The 22,513-nt window shown below is 43.7% G+C and overlaps 1 protein-coding gene across 1 annotated transcript; it reads right to left on the bottom strand.

Annotated features, from left to right (window-relative positions):
• Positions 1-7,040: 7,040 nt before the first annotated feature.
• PTGER3 (prostaglandin E receptor 3) lies at positions 7,041-21,922 on the bottom strand. Its single transcript, XM_053392065.1, has 2 exons — positions 20,693-21,922; positions 7,041-8,239 (listed from the first exon to the last, which is right to left on the bottom strand). Exons 1-2 carry the CDS (start codon positions 21,611-21,613, stop codon positions 7,955-7,957), a joined length of 1,206 nt encoding a protein of 401 aa, XP_053248040.1. The 5' UTR covers positions 21,614-21,922; the 3' UTR covers positions 7,041-7,954.
• Between the last annotated feature and the right edge of the window lie 591 nt (positions 21,923-22,513).

The raw sequence follows: 22,513 nt of genomic DNA, 5'->3' as shown, positions 1-22,513 counted from the left end.
CTGCCCATTGGCCATGTTGGCTGTGGATGATTGGAGTCCAGCACCATCTGGACAAGACCATATTGACTACCCTTGTCTTTTGAGGAAGGATCTGGCTGGTGTGCCAAATAATTATCTTCCCCAACCTTTGTGGCCAAGTTCTGACGTCTGGGTGGGTGGGATGCCAAAGACCATGTGAATTGCATATTGAACTGTAGATTGAACTGGAACATAACTAGTTCCTTTTTGGAGGAGGTGAACTGGAACTAATTCCTTTTAAAAATGAACTTTCCAAACACTGAGCAAAACCATTGTTCTTCATATTTGTTATGGGAGTTGATGAAATCAAATTACTTTCCAACCCTATGGTTTCTTGAACTGAATGCAAGAGTTTAATAGCAGACCTGTTGGAATTTGTTATGGGATGTGGGTTTTACCTTGGAGAAAACAATATGAATGAAAGACACAGTTAAATGGCAAACAGTGTTTGAAAAGAAGTATTTGAGTTTGACTGTCCTTGTATGGCATTGGCAAAGAGCTTCAGCCCCAGGAATTGAATTAAATTATTAGGAGAATGACTATATATTTAAACTGAAAAATATATTTCACTGTAAGCCTGACTGAGTTCAATGAGGCTTACACCCAGGTAAATGAGCATAGAATTGCAGGCTTATGCTTTTTTTTAAAAAGCAGCAATACATAAATTCTTGGTAACATTTTAAAGAGAATAATGAAAAAAGATGAGCAATTTTGCTTAACATCTTATTCATCACAACTCAAAGAGCTTCTAAGGCAATGAGTTAAAGCTATCATATGAATAACACAATTGTAGTGGTAGGACATTTAGTTATTATATATCTCAATACCTGCTATCAGGCAGCAGTGAATATATTGTGTTCAGACAAAATATAGGGGCCATGACATTTTTAAAAAGTTAGGCATATTTTAAAGTTTGATTAGTATAAATGCTATGAAAGCTTTATTTCTCCCTGCTAAATGGATGGCTGTGGTTTGTTGAATAGTCCCAAATAGGAATTCCACTGGGTTTGGGATTCTGAACAGAATGGATATAAGTGCAGACCTCAGAACATTTTCTCTTGGGAAGGTGTGACAGCACAGGCTGCAACCTGCATCTTGAGAGACAAAGGAGGCAAGCAAACCACTAAGCCAGCCTCTCCATCCTTCCTCTGGCACTGAACAAAGTAGAGATCTTTCTTCCTTGGTTGACTTCACTAAACAGACCCATAACCTCTGGAAGATGTGTACTTGTCCAACCAACTCTCAGCTCCAGGTGGTGAATAATAATAATAATAATAATAATAATAATAATAATAATAATAATAATTTGTTATTTATACTGCACCCATCTGGCTGCGTTTCCCCAGACACTCCGGGTGGCTCCCAACAGAATATTAAAAACAAGATAAAACATCAAACATTAAAAACATCCCTAAACAGGGTGATCTTCAGATGTCTTCTAAAAGTAAGATAGTTGCTTATTGCCTTGACATCTGATGGGAGGGCATTCCACAGGGCAGGCACCACTACTGAGAAGGCCCTCTGCCTGGTTCCCTGTAACCTCACTTCTCGCAGTGAGGGAGCTGCTAGAAGGCCCCCAGCGCTGGACCTCAGTGTCCAGGCTGAACGATGGTCATGGATCCACCGTTCTTGGGACCAGCCTCAGCTTCATTGTTCTCCATCCAAAGTGATTTATTCTAGATGTTTAGTTTCTTGACCAAAGACAGTATATGTGGAACCTGACCTGTAGTCTTTGAATTGTGCTCGGAAATGTACTGGGAGCCAATGCAGATCTCTCAGGACCGGTGTTATATGGTCTCAGCAGCCACTCCCAGTCACCAGTCTAGCTGCCACATTCTGGATTCATTGTTGTTCCCGGGTCACCTTCAAAGGTAGCCCCTTTATTAAGGCAATTAAGCAAACAATCATACCTCAATACGATTTCTAATCAATGTTTGGTCATCATTTGCAGTTCCACATTCCGAAACCCTAAGCATATGACGGAAGAGGAGTTCTGCTGGATCAAGCCAAAGGCACAGTGTAATTAACCATCCTGTTCTCACAGTGGCTAGCCTATGGGAAGTCCCTAGCAGAACCTAAGTGCAGCAACTGATTCCTAGCAACTGATTTTCAGAGGCATACTGCCTCCTACACTCAAGGCAGAACTTACCTTAAGACTATAGAAGAAATGAAACATCAGTCTCTGAAATGTAGTGATGGGAGAAGAATGTAAAATGTAAAGCAGGTGGGGGAAGTAATAAAGAATTATTAGCTAGGAGTGGAGAAACACAGAGTATTTATTAATTCATTTAACACATTTTTTTCTTTTAATTTTCCAGTCAAGGAAACCTTGTTTTGGGTGGTCCCATTTCACTGTCAAACAGGCACAAATTCACTATTAGAGGGAATAATGAATTACTTTTTGATTGACAAATGCTGTCTTTCTTTCAATTTATTTTCTTTTCTTCAATTGATCTGGAGTATCTCCCACCACTATGTAATATTTTTTAAGAAACTTGCTTCCACACTTTTTTTAAAGGAACAAGTCTTCTCTCTGAGGAAACATATGTCGGACTGGACTGTCTCAGTCTGCCTCATATCCAGTGAGGGGAACAACAGCTGCATTCATTTTCATATCACAAGGACAACAGTAAGGAAGAGAAATTTATATGATGGATAGATAGTTAGACCCATTACACCCAGAAAGTACTAGCAAGTTGATAAAGCTTGGTGACCAAATGGTTAAGCCTTTATTACTTAAATAATGCAAAGCAACTGTTTATTCCTAGAGGTTGTAGCTAGCAGTAGATGATTCTGTACACCTCTTTCCCCCCTTTTAGCAGCAGTTTTAGGGCATCATAAAAAAGCACCTGCTCCTTAGTTCCCATAAATAAAAAGGGAAACATAATAATGCATGCCAAGGATACCAGGGAGGTCATGAAAAAAATATATACTATGGCATGCTTATAATTTTTTTCTATGCATAAGTGTGCAATGAGGGCTTTGGGACTATGTAAATATCATTAAAACTGTCGCTTGTTAAAATGTTAAGCACCATTTTTTCTTACTTCATTCCAACAGGTCTGCTTTTAAACTCTTGCATTCAGTTCAAGAAACCATGGGATTGGAAAATAATTTGATTTCATCAACTCCTTGGCTACCCAAATCTATGTGTGCAGTCCAGGCATAATGCAATAATTTATGCCATGAAGTTAACAAAGGTCACACTTTGACAGTGTGATCTGAGGATTTGTATACATGCAAGGGTTTAATGATGTCAATGCAACCAAAATAGCACAGCTTCCATTCATGTTGGAGTCTGATGTGCATAGGTATTAGGAACAATGGCATTTGAAATATTTTATCCAGAATAGGGCACAATGATGCAGCTGCTGTGATAATTCAAAACCCAACTGTGCAATTGCCTTAGTTATTGAGAAAGCCATTAAGCATCTATTATTACAGATCTACTTACACATAATGAGCAACCTGTGCCAGAAGTCAGCAGAATGTTGGTGTTCTAATTAGGGCCAGACCAAGACATTTCCCCACTTCAAGTGGCTCATCCGAAGGCCCAATAGTTGAGCCTTATCTTCTTCAGCGGCAGCTAGACTGGTGACTGGGAGTGGCTGCCGAGACCATATAACACCGATCTTGAAAGACCTACATTGGCTCCCAGTACGTTTCCGAGCACAATTCAAAGTGCTGCTGCTGACCTTTAAAGCCCTAAACGGCCTCCGCCCAGTATACCTGAAGGAGCATCTCCTCCACCATCGTTCAGCCCGGACACTGAGGTCTAGCTCCAAGAGCCTTCTGGCAGTTCCCTCACTGCAAGAAGTGAGGTTGCAGGGAGCCAGGCAGAGGGCCTTCTTGGTAGTGGCGCCTGCCCTGTGGAATGCCCTCCCACCAGATATCAAGGAAATAAGCAACAGTTTAGAGAGAATAAAGAACTTCCTTCACCTGGAAAACTTGGTTTTGCTTCATGAAATTGTACTCACTTTGAACAGATTTATACAGCTTTAAAAAAAAAATGTGCAGAGGTGAATCACAAGTTGATTCTGCTTTTCATTGTATTTTGGTGCATTGAGCTGAACCTTTGAAAGTGTCAGCAAAATGCTTGTTGTTGTAGTCCGGCCATTGCCAACCTGGTGCTCTCCATATGTTTTGGACTACAACTCCCATCAGTCCCGGCCACGTTCTGGCCAGGACTGATGGGAGCTGAGGTCCAAAACATATGGAGAGCACCAGGTTGACAAAGGTTGTTGAAGGCTGTGGCTTAAGTCAACATGCACACACACACTTCAGTGAATGTTGTATTTAATGTCTTTAATGAAGATGTACTTCGTTGTGCCGAATTATAGTGCAGAATTTTTACTGATGTATCCACAAGACTGGTGTGCTAAAATACACATACAATAACATCTTGCTGACCAGATATTTGTGTATAATCAGTATATGGACAGGGAGGGAGGGATTGCTTCTGCTACTCATTCCCTGCACACATGGATACAAGCCTATGGCCTGTGCATGTTCTCCTTGTATGCACCTTGAACACACATGGGCACTGTCCAGGGGTTGGAATAAACTGTGGATGTTGTGGGTACAATTCCACTTTCCTTGGTCCATGTGTACACAGGGCTTAGGGCAATATAGGATGGCTTTGATTTGGTTTATATTTTGACAGTGAGGCTTGATTTTTTTAAAAAGAGGGTTTTTGCCATTCCACAGGCATTTTACATACAAAGTAAAGAAAAAAGAAAAAAAGATTTTGTCTGTGCTTCTAGCTTGCCAGTATTCCACCCCCCCCCAAGTCAGAGCAGCATGTTTTATTACCAGAGCTGACCTTACAATAAAGTAACAGGGCACAATTCTGCCATTAGGCAAAACTAGGCTGTTGCCTCAAGCGGCTGATATTGCATGTCATGGAAGTGCAGTATGCATTAATTAATTAATTCTACTGTCAAGGAGCGGGTAAGTTGGGATGGGTCATGCAAGAGGCCCCTGCTTCGATCCTTGGTGTCTCCAGGTAGGGCTGCCAAGGATTTGTGCCTGATGCTCTGCAGAGCGGCTATTAGCAATCCATGTCAATAGCACTGAGCAAGATGCATAAATGATCTGACTTTGACTGGGACAACTTCCTATGTTCCACCTGTGGAGTTTTCTGCCCAAGGTGCCAGGATAACTTGAGCAGCCTTAAGTTCTCTTCTCCTTGACTTCAGCAGGTATTTCATCTCAGGTAACAAAACGACATGAAGCTGTGCCTGCTATAATATATAGCATTCCATTTTGTGGTAGTCAGTTCTAGGGGTGAAGACATTTTCCTTCTTCCATTATTCATCTCTGCATGACCTTGAACAGAAGGAACTTTACTCTATAGCAGGGGCGATTATCGTACCATGTTTAAGTTTCGTTCACGATGCAAAACGGCTAAGCTATTATTGTTCTAAGATTCCTTTATAATCCTTTCCCTCCCTTGTGTTTTTTTATGGACTGAATAATGACAGTTCTTTATTGTCTCTGCAAACTAAACTCAGAAGCACGTCAGTCTGGAAGACAAGACTCGTTCAAAAAAGAAAAGGGGGGGGGGAAGCAGTTCACGAAATGTCAAAGTGCCTTTGGTGGTTATTTGCACTTTCACTTAAATTAACAATATGATTGCCAGAACAATGAGGTTACGTATTCACTGTAAAAGCTTTGATGGTTAAGTATGCCGCTGACTTCATAACTATTGGGTTTTCTCCTTCCTCGCTCACATAATGATGCTTAGGGACCTTAAAGCACAACTCTATCCATGCCTATTTGTAATAAAGCTCCTCTGTGTTCCGTGGAACTTACCCAATACCCATCTCCTGTGTTTATTTTTGTGATCTACCCAGCACCAGGCTGCGAACATCATGCTCCTGTGACAACTATTAACAAACACACATATATTAAATTCAGAATCAAGAAAGGGATATCAAACTTTCCTCTAGCCCAGCGGTTCTCAACCTGTGGGTCCCCAGATGTTGTTGGACTACAACTCCCATCATCCCCTTGCTAGCTAGAGGTGATGGGAGTTGTAGGACCCACAGGTTGAGAAAGGCTGCTCTAGCCCATAGGATAAAGGATGGGTAACCTGTTGCCATCCAGATATTACTGTAGTACAACTCCTATCATCCATGCCCATTGACCATGCTAGCTAGGGCTGTTGAGAAAAGAAGTCCAACATCTTCTGCAGGGCTACAGGTCCTCTCTACCTGCTTTAGGGGATGCAGGCTCACTCAGCTGTACCTTTTTTATACTGAACTTTCTTCACCCCAGTCTAAAGGTTTTCTATAATGTAGCATCTATGTCAAAAAGCAAAAGAAAAGTCTTTCTTGGCTCAGATTCCAAATATTTACTCATAATGATTCATGAATGATTCAAATCTCATTTGAAAAGTATTTTTTTGTCTTTTCATGGTGCAGCTGCTTTTCAATTACTGTGAAAGGTTATGAGTAAGCAGAAAAAAACATACTATTTAAAAGCAATTTATTTTCAGGAAGACTATCTCCCCTCATGGTAGATGAAGCAGCTCAAACACGTATAAAATGGGAGAGAACATTGCTAAAGCAATTTTAAAGATACATGCTAATGCAACTTTAAAATAAGACCAAAAAATACCTGAATAAAATAAAACAAACTGCCCATGTTTGACATTCCCATGATACTTACTTCACACTGAGCAGATTATTTTCAACACAGAGTTAACATGAGAGTGCAGAGAGCAGTTTCCACTCATTTCTTTCTTTTACAAGAAAAGTAGCTGAGAGAAGGACTAGCTAGATACAAGGCCTTTCATCAAAAGTCAGAAATGAAGCTAGAAATACACTGAACAGGAGGCAGTTAGAGGTAGAAGCTGCAAGGAGGAATCTTCTAATTAAAGTTGCAGGTGGTCTTTCCTGAACAGGACATTTTTCTATTATGTTTACGCAGAAGTAAACCCTGGGCTCCTTTGGAGGAAGGTGTGAGGTATAAATCTAATACATCATCATAATCTTAACTATTACTTAGAAGAGGTATTTATGATAATCTGAAAAGGGGGTAATTAACTGCATAATATAGAATTATATTAAGTGCCTTGTGGAACTGCTATTTTATTTCTGCTTCTAATAGATTGAAGAAAAGCACTGCCTTTCCAGGGCCAAGAATCCTAATATAGAAGCAACAATTTTTTTCAGAGGCAAAATTCTGTAGTTTGAATATTAGGACAATGTGCTTTCTCCTGAACATAAATTCTTCACTGAGAGTAGACACATGGATTCTCTGCATCAGCAAATAACAAGGGCAACTTGCATAAACAAGTGAAAATATACAACAGGTAACAAACTATCATTTGAAAAAGACCTTTAGTGTTTATTGAAAACGAGTAATTAGTGTGGTGACTCCATGCATTTGACAGGCCTCTTGCTACTTTCCCAACTTTAAGGAAAGGACACAAGCCATTAACACCCACACCATAGCATTTTTGATTCCTCAACTCCCACCCTATCCCTCATTTCTGGAATCAGCATGAAAAAGGATTATCCTTTCTTTTCGGTTAAATCGGTAAGTCAAAAAGAAGACCAGAAACAAAGAAAATTTCTGACAATAATTTTAGAGTCAAACAAATGTTGAGTCTTCAATAACTTAATTGCCACTGAATATACAGTCAAAGTTCCGATTTTTAAATGGCAGGTTCTTCTCCCATGCAGTAGGAAAAATCCCTGCGATGTCTTTGGACGTACACAAAAAGCTGCACTCTTAGCTATGGATTTCAAAAGACAGGCAGGTTTCTTAGTTATATAAGTTAACAATTTCTGGCAGACACTGAAAATACTAGTCCATGGAATATATTATGTCCTTGCCATTCAGTTACAGAGGGAAACGGACAGAACTTGGATGCCCATATTCACAGTAAGGTGGCGGTGCAAGGAAAGTTGTTGGCATGCAACCTGCTTCATGGTGTGCGCCTGATTTTGTCTGACAACATGATGTGCCGCCCTTTCCATCCCTCCTGGGAGCGGCAGGAGATGGCACTTGCCAACTGGCAAAACTTTCGCAGGAGGATCTTCCTAAGCAGCAGGTAAACCCAGGGGTCCAAGATCTGATTCAGTGAGGCCAAGCGGATAGCGGTCAAGAAGAAATTGCACTCTGTCTGCAGTTCTGTGCTTCGGGTGGAGTTGCAGGATTCTCTGCAATGATCCATAGAGGTGCGGTTGAACGTCACTTTCAGCATCATAATCTAAGGGAACAAGAGGGGAAATGAGTGCAGTAGAGACAGAGTCAATGATTTAAAGGCATTCTTTGACGTGGAACAATAGTCCATATTAAGGCAGCTTGGCGGCATTCCCTGAAACCACTGCAGCCTATCAGATCAAAGACAGTCATGAGACCGTAGCACTACCTGCTTCAATTAGTTCTTACACGCCAATCCTCATTCCAGAAGCCTGCATTTATGGATGCCAAAATGTGACCTGGGCCATTTAATTTGATTTATGTCTCCTAAAGGAAGATAAGAGTTCACCTCACAATTTCTAAGGCTTGAGGTAGACCATGTTTTTTAAGAGAGTTGAAGGAGCTGTGATAGAGGCATTGCTGTGATAGAGGCATGCATGTCTTTTGTCCTATTGTCCTCTCAGTTGGAAGCTCAGCTCTCTCTGTCTGAAGTTTTTGCAGGTTTTTTTCAGCCCTGCAAAACCTGTAAACGTAAGGCAGCCATTTTGCATTTATAGGAATATTGTATATGTATGAATATGTATACCAGTATTCATTAAACAAGCAAACAAAAATCAAAGCAGTTTGTAACAGTCATACACATATACAATAAAAAAGGGAAAATTAAAAATCTGGGATCATCCCCCGCCCCCGGCAAAATATGTATTCTTAATTGTCTGCATAAGCGTGAAAGTACAGAAATTTTTTCAGCAGGTGTTCACAGGTCAAAACAGAATGTGCCTACTGAGTCTCTATTAGAAGAGGACTGAGCTGATGACACTAAGTTCACATCACCAACTTGGGGGATGACCTGTAGATGATGGCAATGATTGAGCTGAGATATAAGGGTTTAAGGTATGATGAGTCATGGACTGAGTGTGCACACCATTTCTCTATCACACTCCCTTCAACAAACACTCCAGCATGAATCAAAACAAGACTTCCTCGGGGGTTTTTTTGGTGAGCTGGCAGTCCTACCCTTGAAGTCAAGCTCAATTAATGAGCAACAACTATGTTGTATATCTGGGATTGTATCCAATAAGTTTTACTCGGAGCAGAACCAGTGAAATTAATGGGCCCAAAGTTGCCCAGGCCCATCAGTTTCACTGGGTCTACTCTGAGTAGGACTAACCTTGGACACGACCCCTGGAATTTTCCATCACTTCCAAATTAATAAGGGACAGAAGGGGGAATGAAAGCACCATTCTGTGCCTATGTTGTAAGTCCATTTCCCTCATGTAATAACCATAAAATGTTATCAGCATTTACAACAACTTTGCAATCCAACTCTTATTTTATACAACACAGACAAACATGGGGTACCTTCTGATGAAAGGCAAAGAGGTATTTATTTTTCCATGGATTAGTTGGCATTCTTTCTTCTATTTTCCCTTCACTAAGCTCTGTCTATAAAAACACAGCTGCCATATATTTTAGTGCCTTTTAAAAGGTACTTGATCAGTTTCACCCATTTTAAGGTCCACCGGGTTCTCTGGCAAAATATTTCCCATACTTAAATAGTAAGAAATTAATCCAAAAGCCCATGTGGAGTATTCCAAAGTGCACCTGTGGTTCATTTACTATGCCCCAAACGCAGTATATTTTACAATGGCAATAATGAAAACCGAATTAGCATTTTAATGAGCATAAAGGAAAATCAATTATATTGCCTGGGTTCACTAATTGGCTTGGCCATTCTGCAGAAAAGAAAGCATTTGGGCTGAAAATTCTGAATGGTACTTTTATTAAAAGGGCTCTTTAGAGACTCGGCTGATATCACCCACATTATTTGGCTGTTCTGCTGCACATTATTCACACCGCATGGAGGGGGAGAGCAGGGCTGTGCCCACCACCATGACCCCGCTGGCCCCCGTCCCAGTGCGAACCCATTGGAGGAAGGTCTGAAGAGGGGGAGGATGCTCTAGATGTGTTAAGTTGTGGATGAACATATCAGACGACACAGCGATTCTTCAAACAGCTCTTGTTTATTCACAGGCCAGAACTGAACTGAACTGAACTGAAGGGTTCAGCCAGCCTGCTTATATAGAGCTCTACTACAACGCAACAGTAACCACTTTCTGTAACTATCCAATCACTGAACGTCACTTTCAATCCCTTATTTGCATATGTGGACCTGAGTGAAAACTATCTACAGTATCCCTCTGCTGGCCCAGGGTGAGAACTTCAGTACATAACAATATGAACCATGATTAAGCAGAAGGCAAATTTTACAGCCAGCTGCACAACTTTTGTTATGAAAACAGAGGGTTGGATCCAGAGTTAACCGCATGTAATTTAGCTAGCACAGCTACCATTTACCCTAGTAGCAGGCAAGGAAGCAGTACTGCCACACTGCCAGCATATCCTAAGAACATAAGAAGAGCCTGCTGGCCCAAGCCAATGACTCCAATCTAGTTCAGCATCCTGTTCTTACAGTTGCCAAACAGGAGGGTTGCCATAATTCCCGACACCCGCAAAGTTGCTGAGCTTAGAAACCCACCAAAATTGTTTAGCTTTTTTTGAGAACAAACCCAAATTGTTGAGCTTTGGGTGGGGGTACCTCCCCCCCCCAAATAGTGATTTTTAAGCTTTTGGAGTTGTTTCTCCAACTTTTTGGAGGGCCTTCTTGGTAGTGGCTCCCACCCTGTAGAATGTCCTCCCATCAGATGTCAAAGGAATAAACAACTATCTGACGTTTAGAAGGCATCTGAAGGCAGCCCTGTTTAGGGAAGCTTTTGAATGACTGATGTTTTAATGTATTTTTAATCTGTTGGAAGCCGCCCAGATGGGCGGGGTATAAGTAATTAATAATAATAATTTCTGATGCATTTTCCATTGTGTTGCCATGCATACTGGCCCCCCCGACACCATTTTTACACCCAAAAACCAGGACACGTCAGGAGCTTTCCTGATGTGTGGCAGGCTACCAAACAGATGCCTGTGGGAAACCTGCAAGCAGGAGCTGTGCTCAAAAGCACTCTCTTCTCCTGTGGTTTCCATTGCTGCCTCCAAGCAGCGTTCGAAATTAGCAGGGTGCTAGGTGCATTTCGTGACTAAGAAATCCCTGATTGCGAACACTTCCAAAAGCACAGTACAGTGGTACCTCTGGTTACGTACTTAATTCGTTCCAGAGGTCTGTTCTTAACCTGAAACTGTTCTTAACCTGAAGCACCACTTTAGCTAATGGGGCTTCCTGCTGCCGCTGTGCTGCCGGAGCACGATTTCTGTTCTCATCCTGAAGCAAAGTTCTTAACCCGAGGTACTATTTCTGGGTTAGCGGAGTCTGTAACCTGAAGCGTCTGTAACCTGAGGTACCACTGTAGTGGTATTTGGCGCCTGGCTGAGACTCAAGATGAAATTGAAAAATGCTGCCGCATGCCATTGCCTCTCTGCAAGGAACGCAACTTATATGGCTTTCTACTGCAAATGCATACAGCTTTTTACTCTGCTCAATCTCTAATCTCTTGCTTATATATGGAGGAGGCAATATTAAGATTGTTCTGTCTAAATAAAACCACCAGAAAGCATGTTCTTTTTAATATGTGTGCGATGCATTTAATTAGAGCACACACACACACCGTTTCCTGAAACCCTTCTTAAAAAAAGCATCACCTCCATTCTGAAGAAGCTTCAAGGATTGATCAGAATTCCTGTGTTCCATTTCCAAAAGGCAAGATGATTTATACATCTCAGGAATGTAAAAATTTGAACACTGTGTAGCATAAAAACTCAAAACCTTTAAAATCACTGTATGTTGCTTCTGAGTTTTGAGCAGACTAGTACCACTTGTTTTATGTTCTGCATAACATAGTTAACATACAGTAGATCAGTCAGAGACAGACCATTTCTAAATGCGCCAACAATGTACATCTTAGATTAACAGAAAATGCAGCAAGGGAAAGGGAAATAAACATAGCAAGAGATAATGTTGATATTAGATGCACTTGGGAATAACAACAGACTTACTAATGTCTTATTATTTTTAGTAAATAGAGCTCAGGGGCAAGAGGCAGGAAGAGAGACTGAGGTTGAGTAAATTTATTATAACTGGGGTGACTTAATCGAATGAATCTTTTAGGTCCACATGCATGTTGGTATTTCTGAGCTGAATCCAGGAAAGGTACAAAGTCCTTCTCCCTTTAGATGCTTATTGGAATTCTGTGACCAAGCAGTGCTCAGGTCAGATGAATGAATTCAGTCTACTCTGAGAGAAGGAAAGCTTCTGTTCAATCACAGAGTACCTCCCCCTTTAAAATTCAAACAAGACAGGGTGTGTTTGTTTTTTACACATTATAAATCTGGTGCATGTGGTGCAAAAAATCTCAGGTTGAATCGGTGTCATTTGGAAAGGGGTGGGAAGAGTAAGCCCAGGGAAATAACCAGAAGGGCTGCATATGGATATGTGTCAAGGTGGCAAAAGACAGCTATGGCAGCTTGCTCATCATGTGGATCATGCAGTTCAAGCAGTGACTACCACAAGTGAAGCATGAGCTTGTTCCAGTTTAAAGGAAGCTCTCTCTTTCCTATATTTTAAAAAGGTAAAGGTACCCCTGACCATTAGGTTCAGTTGTGGACGACCCTGGGGTTGTGCGCTCATCTCACTCTATAGGCCGAGGGAGCCGGCGTTTGTCCGCAGACAGCTTCTGGGTCATGTGGCCAGCATGACTAAGCCGCTTCTGCCGAACCAGAGCAGCTCACGGAAACGCCGTTTACCTTCCTGCTGGAGCAGTACCTATTTATCTACTTGCACTTTGACATGCTAGGTGGGCAGGAGCTGGGACCGAACAATGGGAGCTCACCCTGTTGCAGGGATTCGAACCGCCGACCTTCCAATAGGCAAGTCCTAGGCTCTGTGGTTTAGACCACAGCGCCACCCGCATCCCTTCCTATATTTTACCAGTGCTCAATTTATAGGGGGCACTTTACCTTCTATGATGGCTTCCTTGGCTATTGCTTTCAGAAAGCTATGGGTGACATAATTTGGCTAGGACGTGTAGCTAGGCAGCGGTGTAGCTAGCCACTCGGGTGCCCGGGGTGGTGAGCACGCCCTGCAGCCGAGAGCAGAATGAGCCAAGGCAGGGCGCGCTGTGTGGAGCTTCTCTGCAGCATCTCCCTCAACTGTAGGGCGGCTGAGGCAGTGGGCAGACACAAGTCCCACGGTGCTTGAAGGAGGAGAGCTGTCGAAGGCTACTAGCCATAAAGGCTGTGCTCTGCCTGCAAAGTTGGAGGCAGCAAACTTCTGGTTTCTGGAAATCACTCAAGGGAAGAGCGCTCCTGCAGTAGCGTAGGAAGGGGCGTGCAGTGGGTACGGGAGTTACTTTTTCAAAAACACATATTTTTGCCATTTTGTCACCCCCCACAGTGATGACACCCGGGCAGACCACACCCACCACACACCCCTTCCTACGCCACAGGATTCAGGGGTAGGAAATCTCCTTAAAATCTTCCTTAAGCCCAAGCCCCAGCATGTTGCCTTTCTCAAGACTGCTCAATGGAACTGGAGTAACACAGCTGGGCCTCGTACGGATCTGAGAAGCAGTTATGCAAAAGCAACAGTCACGAGTGGACTCCTGTGTTTAGAAAGAGTGGAGTCCTATCCTGGCATAGACATAAAGCAACAAGTCACACAAACCCTGCCCCATGTTATTCTTAGATTTCTCTAGACTGGACACTTAGGCTGTCTGGAAATTTTACACCCCATCAAAACAAAAGGGATTTTAATCTCTTCCCCAATAATTTCAGTACTACAATTAATGGTACAATGGTACCTCAGTTTAAGAACAGTGCAGTTTAAGAAACTCTGCCAAACCAGAAATAGTGTCTTGGTTTCAGAACTTTACCTCGGTCTAAGAATGAAATCCGAACACTGGAAGGGCACCGGCGGAGGGAGGCCTCATTAGGGAAAGCGTGCCTCGGTTTAAGAACGGTTTCGGTTTAAGAACGGCCTTCTGAAATGGATTAAGTTCGTAAACCAAGGTTTCCAGTTCCCTTGTCTCCCTCCTTTCATCTCATGTGGCACCCCATTATGTGGCAATAACTCCCATTTATTCCTCTGGGTTGGGTTTGGCAAAAGCTTTCAGGAATCATGGTTTTTCAATATGTGAACACATTAGATTCAGGTTTGATTGGGCATTAAAAAATGGTTTTATAGGAAAAGAAATATAGGAAATAGAAAATGGTTGTTTCTATTCTAGAGCCTGAAGGCACTAGAGAAACAGGCAGGAGTGTGTCATTTGCTACTGTGCTAAGTTCAAATTGTTATGTGAATTTCCACTCATGAGACACCTGGGTAGCTTTTGTCACACTATCAGAAAAAGAGCTTTCTCTCTCTCTCTCTTTTGTTGTCTTGTTGATATTCACCTTGAAGAGCTTTCATCCAGCTGTTGGCTGAGTGTGGTTGTGACCAGCACAGAAAGCAACTGTTAACACAAAGGCCCAGTGAACAGCAATTATGAGCAATGAACAAAGGGTAATTAAAAATGAGGGGGTTTATCCACATTGCATCTGTTTGCATAACTCCCTCAGAGCTGCGAATTCACCTAAGTGTGTGTAAAGCAGGGGTCAGCAAACTTTTTCAACAGGGGGCTGGTCCACTGTCCCTCAGACCTTGTGGGGGGCCAGACGATATTTTGAAGAAAAAAACGAACAAATTCCTATGCCCCACAAATAACCCAGAGATGCATTTTAAATAAAAGGACACGTTCTACTCATGCAAAAACACAAGCCAGGCCCCACAAATAACCCAGATAAGCATTTTAAATAAAAGCACACATTCTACTCATGTAAAAAACATGCTGATTCCCGGACCATCCGCAGGCCAGATTTAGAAGGTGATTGGGCCAGATCCGGCCCCTAGTTTGCCTACCCATGGTGTAAAGCAATTTCCAGAATGGAAGAAAATAGTCACAGCAAAATTAAAAGATCTAAAGCTGTGGGCGTAGAGCCCTGAACCTCATAGGAAACCCCCTGTTGCTAGCTAGGGACAGGCAAAATGACATTCCCCACACTTCATAATGCCTTGCTGCATAGTTCAGACACCAGTTCCTACATTCCCTAATTATACCCTTTCTTCCCCTGGCTTTGGTCATTTCACCCTGCATGCATGGCAGGGCCATGGCGAGATGTATCTGACACATTCTCACTAAAGTCCAAGGACTTTTGATGGCCTCTGCATGTTTGAAGTCATGAAATCCCTCCATTGCCCTGAAGAGCTTCAAGACTATGGTTTCCATTCTCTCATTCAAATGCTCATACTGACACAGCATCTCAAAATCATAGAATTGTAGAGTTGGAAGGGAACTGACATAGCTCAGTAGTACAGCATCCACTTTGCATTCTGAAGGTCGTAAGTTCAACCCCTGGCATCTCCACATAGTGCTAGGAGATTACCAATGAGAGCCCCCACTAATCAATGTAGAAAATCCTCAGCTAGGTGGACCGATGGTTTGACTCAGTATAAGCTTCCTATGGTTCCCAGAGCTTATGTTGAGAGAGAGAGATGCGCCTGTTCTGATGCTTTCTTGGTGCTAAATGATATTGGAATTCTCACGTCCAGGAAAACAATAGTGGGGAATTATTATTATTTTTTAAATTATCCATTCCACATCTATTTGGCATTTTGTACACGACAGTTTATACAAAAAAATTCTATAGATGACAATCTATTCTCATCTACTATCGCAGGGAGTTTATTGTACAATCATTGAGCTGATTGTACAAACTCATTTTTCTTACTCATATGTAGAGATTACTGTCTTTTCTTTTTGTTATTCCATAGAAGATAACCTTAGCAATTTGATTAAATCTCAGTTTCCTTTTCTGTGAAATAAACCAAATGATCAGATCTTATAGACCACATAGAGGACAAGATAAATGAATGTTTCCCAACCAAGCTGTGGACTTCAGACAGTTTTTAGACTAGATTTGTTCCAACCTTATGCTGAATATACTGTACAGGCAATATTGACAAAACAAATACTGCATGCTTGGACATTTGCTAAACATTTGAAATAATATTTTGAAAATATTAATTAGTAACATGACATTTTGATCTATTATTATACGTAAGGGAGGTCAGATCTCTTTTAAATTAATTGTCATCATTCATCATGATTCACTAGTATTCTTTTTCTGAAACTCATTTTTTAATTTAAAATAAGCATGTTAATTATGTTAGAGCACCTTTTCATCCCCCCATACTGAAATTAAAGACGTGTTCTCTCTTTCAATCTCTCTTCCAAAAGATTAACAAACATCTACAGTATTGCAATTTCTGGTCCTCCCTGTGATGGGTGAAGACATCGTTTTAACCAAGTAAAACCACAGCATCTGATACTTAGAACTATAATTGAGTCAAGGACAAATGAGCCAATACTTTAGCTATTTCTGTTTACCAGTCTATGAAGTTACACTTGATTCAGCAGATGGCAAACTGGGCCATCATATGATCGTGTTAGCTGGAGGAGAAATACAGCACTGTAGCCTGAGGCTCACCAACATTTTAGGACCCAAGGGCTGGAGAAACATTCACTCCATGTCCTGATTGAGAGGGAAATTCTGGTTGTTAAATGTCTTTTTATATCTATTTAAATGCATTTCAAAATGTAATGATCTCATTCACATGGGGCTTCCTGGGTTATTTACTTACACATTCTTTGTGAATGGGTTACTGTTGACATTTATACCTTCTATACCTCATTTGTATCTGACCTCACTTTACAAAGTACTCATTCACCCAGGAATCTCTGAAGGCCACTCTAGATGGGAGTTTAAATGCTCACTCTCTCCATTTAACTTGCTGGAGGTTGCTTTTAAAACTATGTAAATAGAATCTGTTTGGTATGGGGGCAGGGGTGTGAATCTGAATGTGGGTGGAAAACTAAGCCCTCTCCTTATCTGCTACGGTCTTGATGAAAACCTCTCCCTCTGAAGTTGGGAGTTTGCTTCTAATGCAAACAGCTTATTTTAGAAGAGGGGTTTTCCTTAGGACTGCAATAGGGGAAGAAAGGGTTAAATCCTCCACCGCACAATTACCAGCCCCTCTTTAGCTGATGCTGTTTCCTGTTAAATGCACTGATGTATTTAACATAGCATGTTGTTTGGCCAGCCACAAGCTCTTGATTCATTCAGTCCCACTTCACAGGTGCCCAAAGGTACAATCTATTCTCTATCCTCAGCAAAATTCTAACCTTTTTGCAAGCTTCCCTCCCAATGCAGTAACCACAAGATCTTCCCCGCCCAGGAACTCCTTGGTAAATCCTGAGGAATCCTTTATCACCTCAGATGAGCAATTGGACAAAGGCAAACTATCGCTGCAATCAAGTATCTCTCAGGGCTGTGTATATGTAGCCTTGCAGGATATTCACAATTGGTCTGCTCAGGAAGGGAAGAAGAAGAAGAGGAGAAGAGTTTGGATTTGATACCCCGCCTTTCACTCCCTTTAAGGAGTCTCAAAGCGGCTAACATTCTCCTTTCCCTTCCTCCCCCACAACAAGGTGAGGTGAGTGGGGCTGAGAGAGAGACTTCAAAGAAGCGTGGCTGGCCCAAGGTCACCCAGCAGCTACATGTGGAGGAGCGGAGACGCGAACCCGGTTCCCCAGATTATGAGACTACCGCTCTTAACCACTACACCACACTGGCTCTCCTGGATTTAGGGCCTGGATTTAGCCACTCCCTACCATTCTCTTCCTTGACAAACATCTGGTTGCTGCAAGTGCCACTTGTCTGGGAGGCTTATGCAAGAGCAGTGTTTTGGGTAGCTCATCACTGCTCTCAATTACAGCCCAATGATGATATACTCACCATTGCTCTTAATTACAGCCTAAAATGCATGCCCAGCTCTCTCTATAAGCTTTTGTGCACAATAATAATTTATTACTTATATCCCACCCATTTGACTGGGTTGCCCCAGCCGCTCTAGGAAAGGCAACCAGTGTAATGTAGCACTGAGATACCAGACTTCAATAAGGCAAACATGGCCTCACCCAAGCAGTTCACTGGGTGACCTTGGCTCCAGCACTCTCTCTTAACCCAGGGATGGGAAACCTGTGGGCCTAAGCTCCCATCATCTCCATCCACTGACCATTCTGCCTGGGGGTTGAAGTCCAACAAGACCTGAGATGCCACAGGTTCCTGGTCTCCACCTAACCTCGTTTATTTCTACTTGTTTGTTTTCTTACATTGACATCTGACCTACTTTGCTACAGCAGCATTTTAAAGCTAAAAGGGAGAAAGAACCACGGCTGCATGTCAGAGACAAGGCAGGACAGAAACATAAATGCATGAAACTAAATGCAACACGCACTACTAGTTGCAAGTGGCAAGGGAATCGCAAGAGGGACATTTTGTTCTCCCTGCTCATCTAAACATCCCATAACAGTTATTTTTCTTTTTCTCCTGTCATGGGTGGCAACAGCTTCTCTGGAGTTTCATAAGCAGAGGAAATTCAGTCCTCTCTTTGCGCTGGACTAGTGAAACTGGGGGGTGGAACATGTTTAGCTTAACAGTGATGAAGTTTGCTGAGCTGTATAAATAGGGCCTAGGAAAAGACTTCAAAGATCAAACATCCCTTTTGCTAGATCAGCCTGATATAGAACTACAGCACAGTCAAACTAAACACGATTATGACAGACCCACATGTCAGGAGCAGGAAGTTCGCTACTGATTTCTAAGAGAGAGCACAACTTAAAATGATGCATGAGCAAGATACCCATTTGCCTCAGCTGTTTTTCTCCTGGTAAGGCTGAGAGAACCCAAAAATAACCCCTGCTGGGGACAGAATGAAGAGCAAGAGGATTAAGCAGCTTCTACTTGCTTATTATTTGTCAAGTTTATAGCCTGCCTTTCCACCGAATGGTGCTCAACGTAGCTTAATGGCAAGAGGATGCAAAGTAAAATGCAAGAGAGCTATCAGAACCGCGAAAACAAGAGTAGATAAAATGTACTCATAAACTCCAATAAAGCTGACAGTTGCAGCAATTTTTATGAAAGCCTATGATGTAGCAAGTCCAAAGACCAGTCTGAATTGAAGGTCTGTGGTGTCTTGGTGGGACATGGCGACAGGAGAAATGTTCAGTAACCCCCCCCCCATGCTTGGAGCTTTTAAATTGCTCCGCCCATCTTACATAGGGAAATAGCTGCATTTTGACACATAAAACATGCGTTTTCTTTCTTTCACAGAAAAGCATGGCAAGTGGTTTGTGTCACCAACTGGTGCCCACACGCTTCCACAAGTTATTCTCTAATTTATTTTAAAAGGTTACAAGTCAACCTGGTACTCAAATATCAACAGGAACTCTCGTTTCTTCTACTTGTGTGGCTTAAAATGTTGCAACCATTTCTAAAATAGCTAGAGTAAGTCCAGTAATTTTTATGCCTCATCCTCTTTTTAAAGACTGTTAAGCGGGGGGGGGGGGAGATGATCAATACTGTTTTTACAGAGTGCTGAAGGCAGTCCATAGCTCAGTGGCAGAACACATGTTCCGCATGCAGAAGGCACAGAGTTCAATCCCTGGCATTTCCAGTTAAAAAGGTACAGGTAGCAACTTGATGGGATAGATCTTGGAGATCTGCCCACCAATACTGAGCTAGATGAACAGCTGGTTTAAAGCAGCTTTGCTTCCTACTTTCCCATATGAGAGAAGCAGAGATGCTTCAGGTGTGTACATTCACCCTACTTTAACTTCTGGTGAAAAACCTCTTCACACTGCTTCAAATGTTTGCAAAACCTGTTGGGCTGGAAGCACCAGAGCGGCAAAAGAAATGAGCAAAGGGCAGGAAGGACATGGGAAGCAAGCTCTCTCTACCCTTTCATCTTTCCCTTAAAACTATAGTTCAACTCTAGCCTGATGCAGCCAAGAGTGTGCACAACTCTTCAAAGACCATTTAAGACGTCTAAAGAAACTGGAAGGCAGGATACCAGTTTTCCCAATAATATACCTGCACAAAGTGCTTAGCATAACATCCAATAATAGGCTCCCTTGCATTGCCAACTCCCTCTCTCCTGCTCACTCACTTTCTAGCATTATGATCTTAAGAAGTGTGCATGCACATGAAAGCTTATACCAAGAACAAACTTAGTTGGTCTCTAAGGTGCTACTGGACAATTGTTTAATATATTTTGACTGCGTCAGACCAGCACAGCTACCTACCTGTTTCTAGCATTATGGTAAAACTTGGGAAGTTTTGCAGAAGTTATTTGCTGTCCTCATCAGAGGGCTAAAAGCAGAAGCTATGCTTTTTATTTTTGCTCATAACTTCTTTTTTGTGTGTTCAGGTATTCAAGCCCTCCAGATGGGCAATGCAAACCATAAAGATTCGTGTTTATTTACATTTGTCCAAAAAAGGAATGATTCACATATATTTTATTCTGAGCACAGATTATTTTTTTTAATTTTTCCCCCCAAGGGGGTGGTGGGTATAGCTATTCTATAGTGAAGTCCGCCACACACACACACACACAAGAGACAGGTTGTCCACCTACCAAGAGTGGCGACCAGCAGGCAAAGAGGACACACATGATCCCCAGCAGCTGGATCAAGGTTTCCATGGTGATTCTGCCCCACTGCCTCCTGGACTGAGACGCGGAGTTTTTGGAGCGGCAGCGGCACACCAGGGCGACGATAGTGGCCAAGTTGCAGGCCACGGTGACGGCGAGCGAGAAGAGGCCCAGGAAGGCGAAGGTGGAGGCGAAGATGACGTTGCCCACGTGGGGACCCTGATCCCCGGCGCTGATGAAGCACCACGTGCCGGGCCACTGGAGGGCGTAGCGCCCGACGCCCACCACGGGCAAGCAGGCGAAGGCCAGCACGGCCACCCAGATGCTGAGCAGGACGGCCTTGGTGACGCGCGTCTTCATGTGGGCCGAGTACCAGTGGGGCGCGCGGATGGCCAAGGTCCTCTCGACGGCCATGGCGCTGGCGATGAAGAGCGGGCACAGCCCGAAGACGGTCATGCTGAGGCCGAAGAAGGTGCACAGGCGCAGGGAAGGGTCCACCGCCCGCCAGTCGCGGCCGGCCCGGTAGACTGCGATGACGATGGGGCTGGTGAGGAGCTGCCCGGTCAGGTCGGTCAGGGCCAGGGAGCCGATGCAGAGCAGGAAGGACTTTTTGCGCGCGTTCTGCTTCTTGTGGTAGGCGCGGTACACCAGCAGCAGCGCCAGCCCGTTGCCCACCAGGCCCGTGGTCATCATGGTCAGGGCGAAGACCACCGACACCGAGCCGCACACCTCCGGGCTGGTGGCGTTGCCCTTCTCCCTGCCCGCCGCCGCGGCGCTCAGCAGCGCCATGGGCGTGCAGTTGAAGCGCCCGTCGTAGGGCCCGTAGGAAGTCATGTTGCTGCTGGTCGGGAGGGCGGCGGCAGCGGCCGGGGCAGCGGGACGGGGCGGGCAGCGGGGCAGGCCCATCCCATGGTGGGGCGCCCGCGAGAAGGCAGCTGGGTGCGCACGCTAGACGGCCACAAGCCAGACGGGCAAAGGAGCAGAGCGAGCCGCGGCTGCCTTTTAAAGGCAGGCGCGGGGGGCGGAGCCCCGACGGCGGAGCGGCTCCATTGATCTGGGTCTGGCCGCGGGGCGGGGGCGGGCGGCCTTCCCGCAGCGCCGAAAGAGGGACGACATCCGCTTTCTTGCACCTGCCTGGCGCGGAAAGGGGGTCTTCCGTCTGCCAGCGAAACCGTTCAGCAGACCTTGTTTTGAACTCGAGGACCAATGTCAGGGAAGCCGTGGGTGATCCTCCCTCTGCCAGCCCCAGTGCCCATACCCGCCGATTCGAGACTTACTAGGCTGCCAAGCGCGGGTGCTCCGTCGAGGATTTCTCGCCCTTAGAAACCGCTCGGGACCGCTTAAGCTTAAGTTGCACTTCCGCGGCTCCTTTACACACCTAGCCGCTGTTTGGCCTCCATCGGAGAGTGGTTGGTCGAGTCGCTCATAAAGCGCGGTTCCTAACCGCAGCTACAAAACAGGAAAATGAACTTGACAATCGCGGCGAATCCCAGGAAAAAACCCAAAAAATCATATAGAAGTATAGAGAGGCGCTGATGCCATCTAGCGGGAAGGAACTCTCGTCCACTTCCTAGTCACCCAAGATAGCGGCACGTGCGGATTTAGGGGTTTATTCCATGTAAATAGCGAATAGGCGCCCGGCTCCCAACGTGCTGAATTTTTATAGTTGCGGAAACGTCAGTGGTCCAAGGAAACGCAATATGCTGCAGACGCCGCTATGTCACTTGAATGAACAGCGCGATCTGGGATTTCAGAGTTGCGTTCACTTACAAGACGTCTAGCGCTTTGCAGAGGACATATTTGAAG

This window comes from Podarcis raffonei, chromosome 6 (assembly GCF_027172205.1).
Source record: "Podarcis raffonei isolate rPodRaf1 chromosome 6, rPodRaf1.pri, whole genome shotgun sequence".
NCBI classification, from domain to species: Eukaryota; Metazoa; Chordata; class Lepidosauria; order Squamata; family Lacertidae; genus Podarcis; species Podarcis raffonei.
Note: the sequence above shows the minus strand (reverse complement) of the source record. Positions and strands in the feature narration are given on the sequence as shown.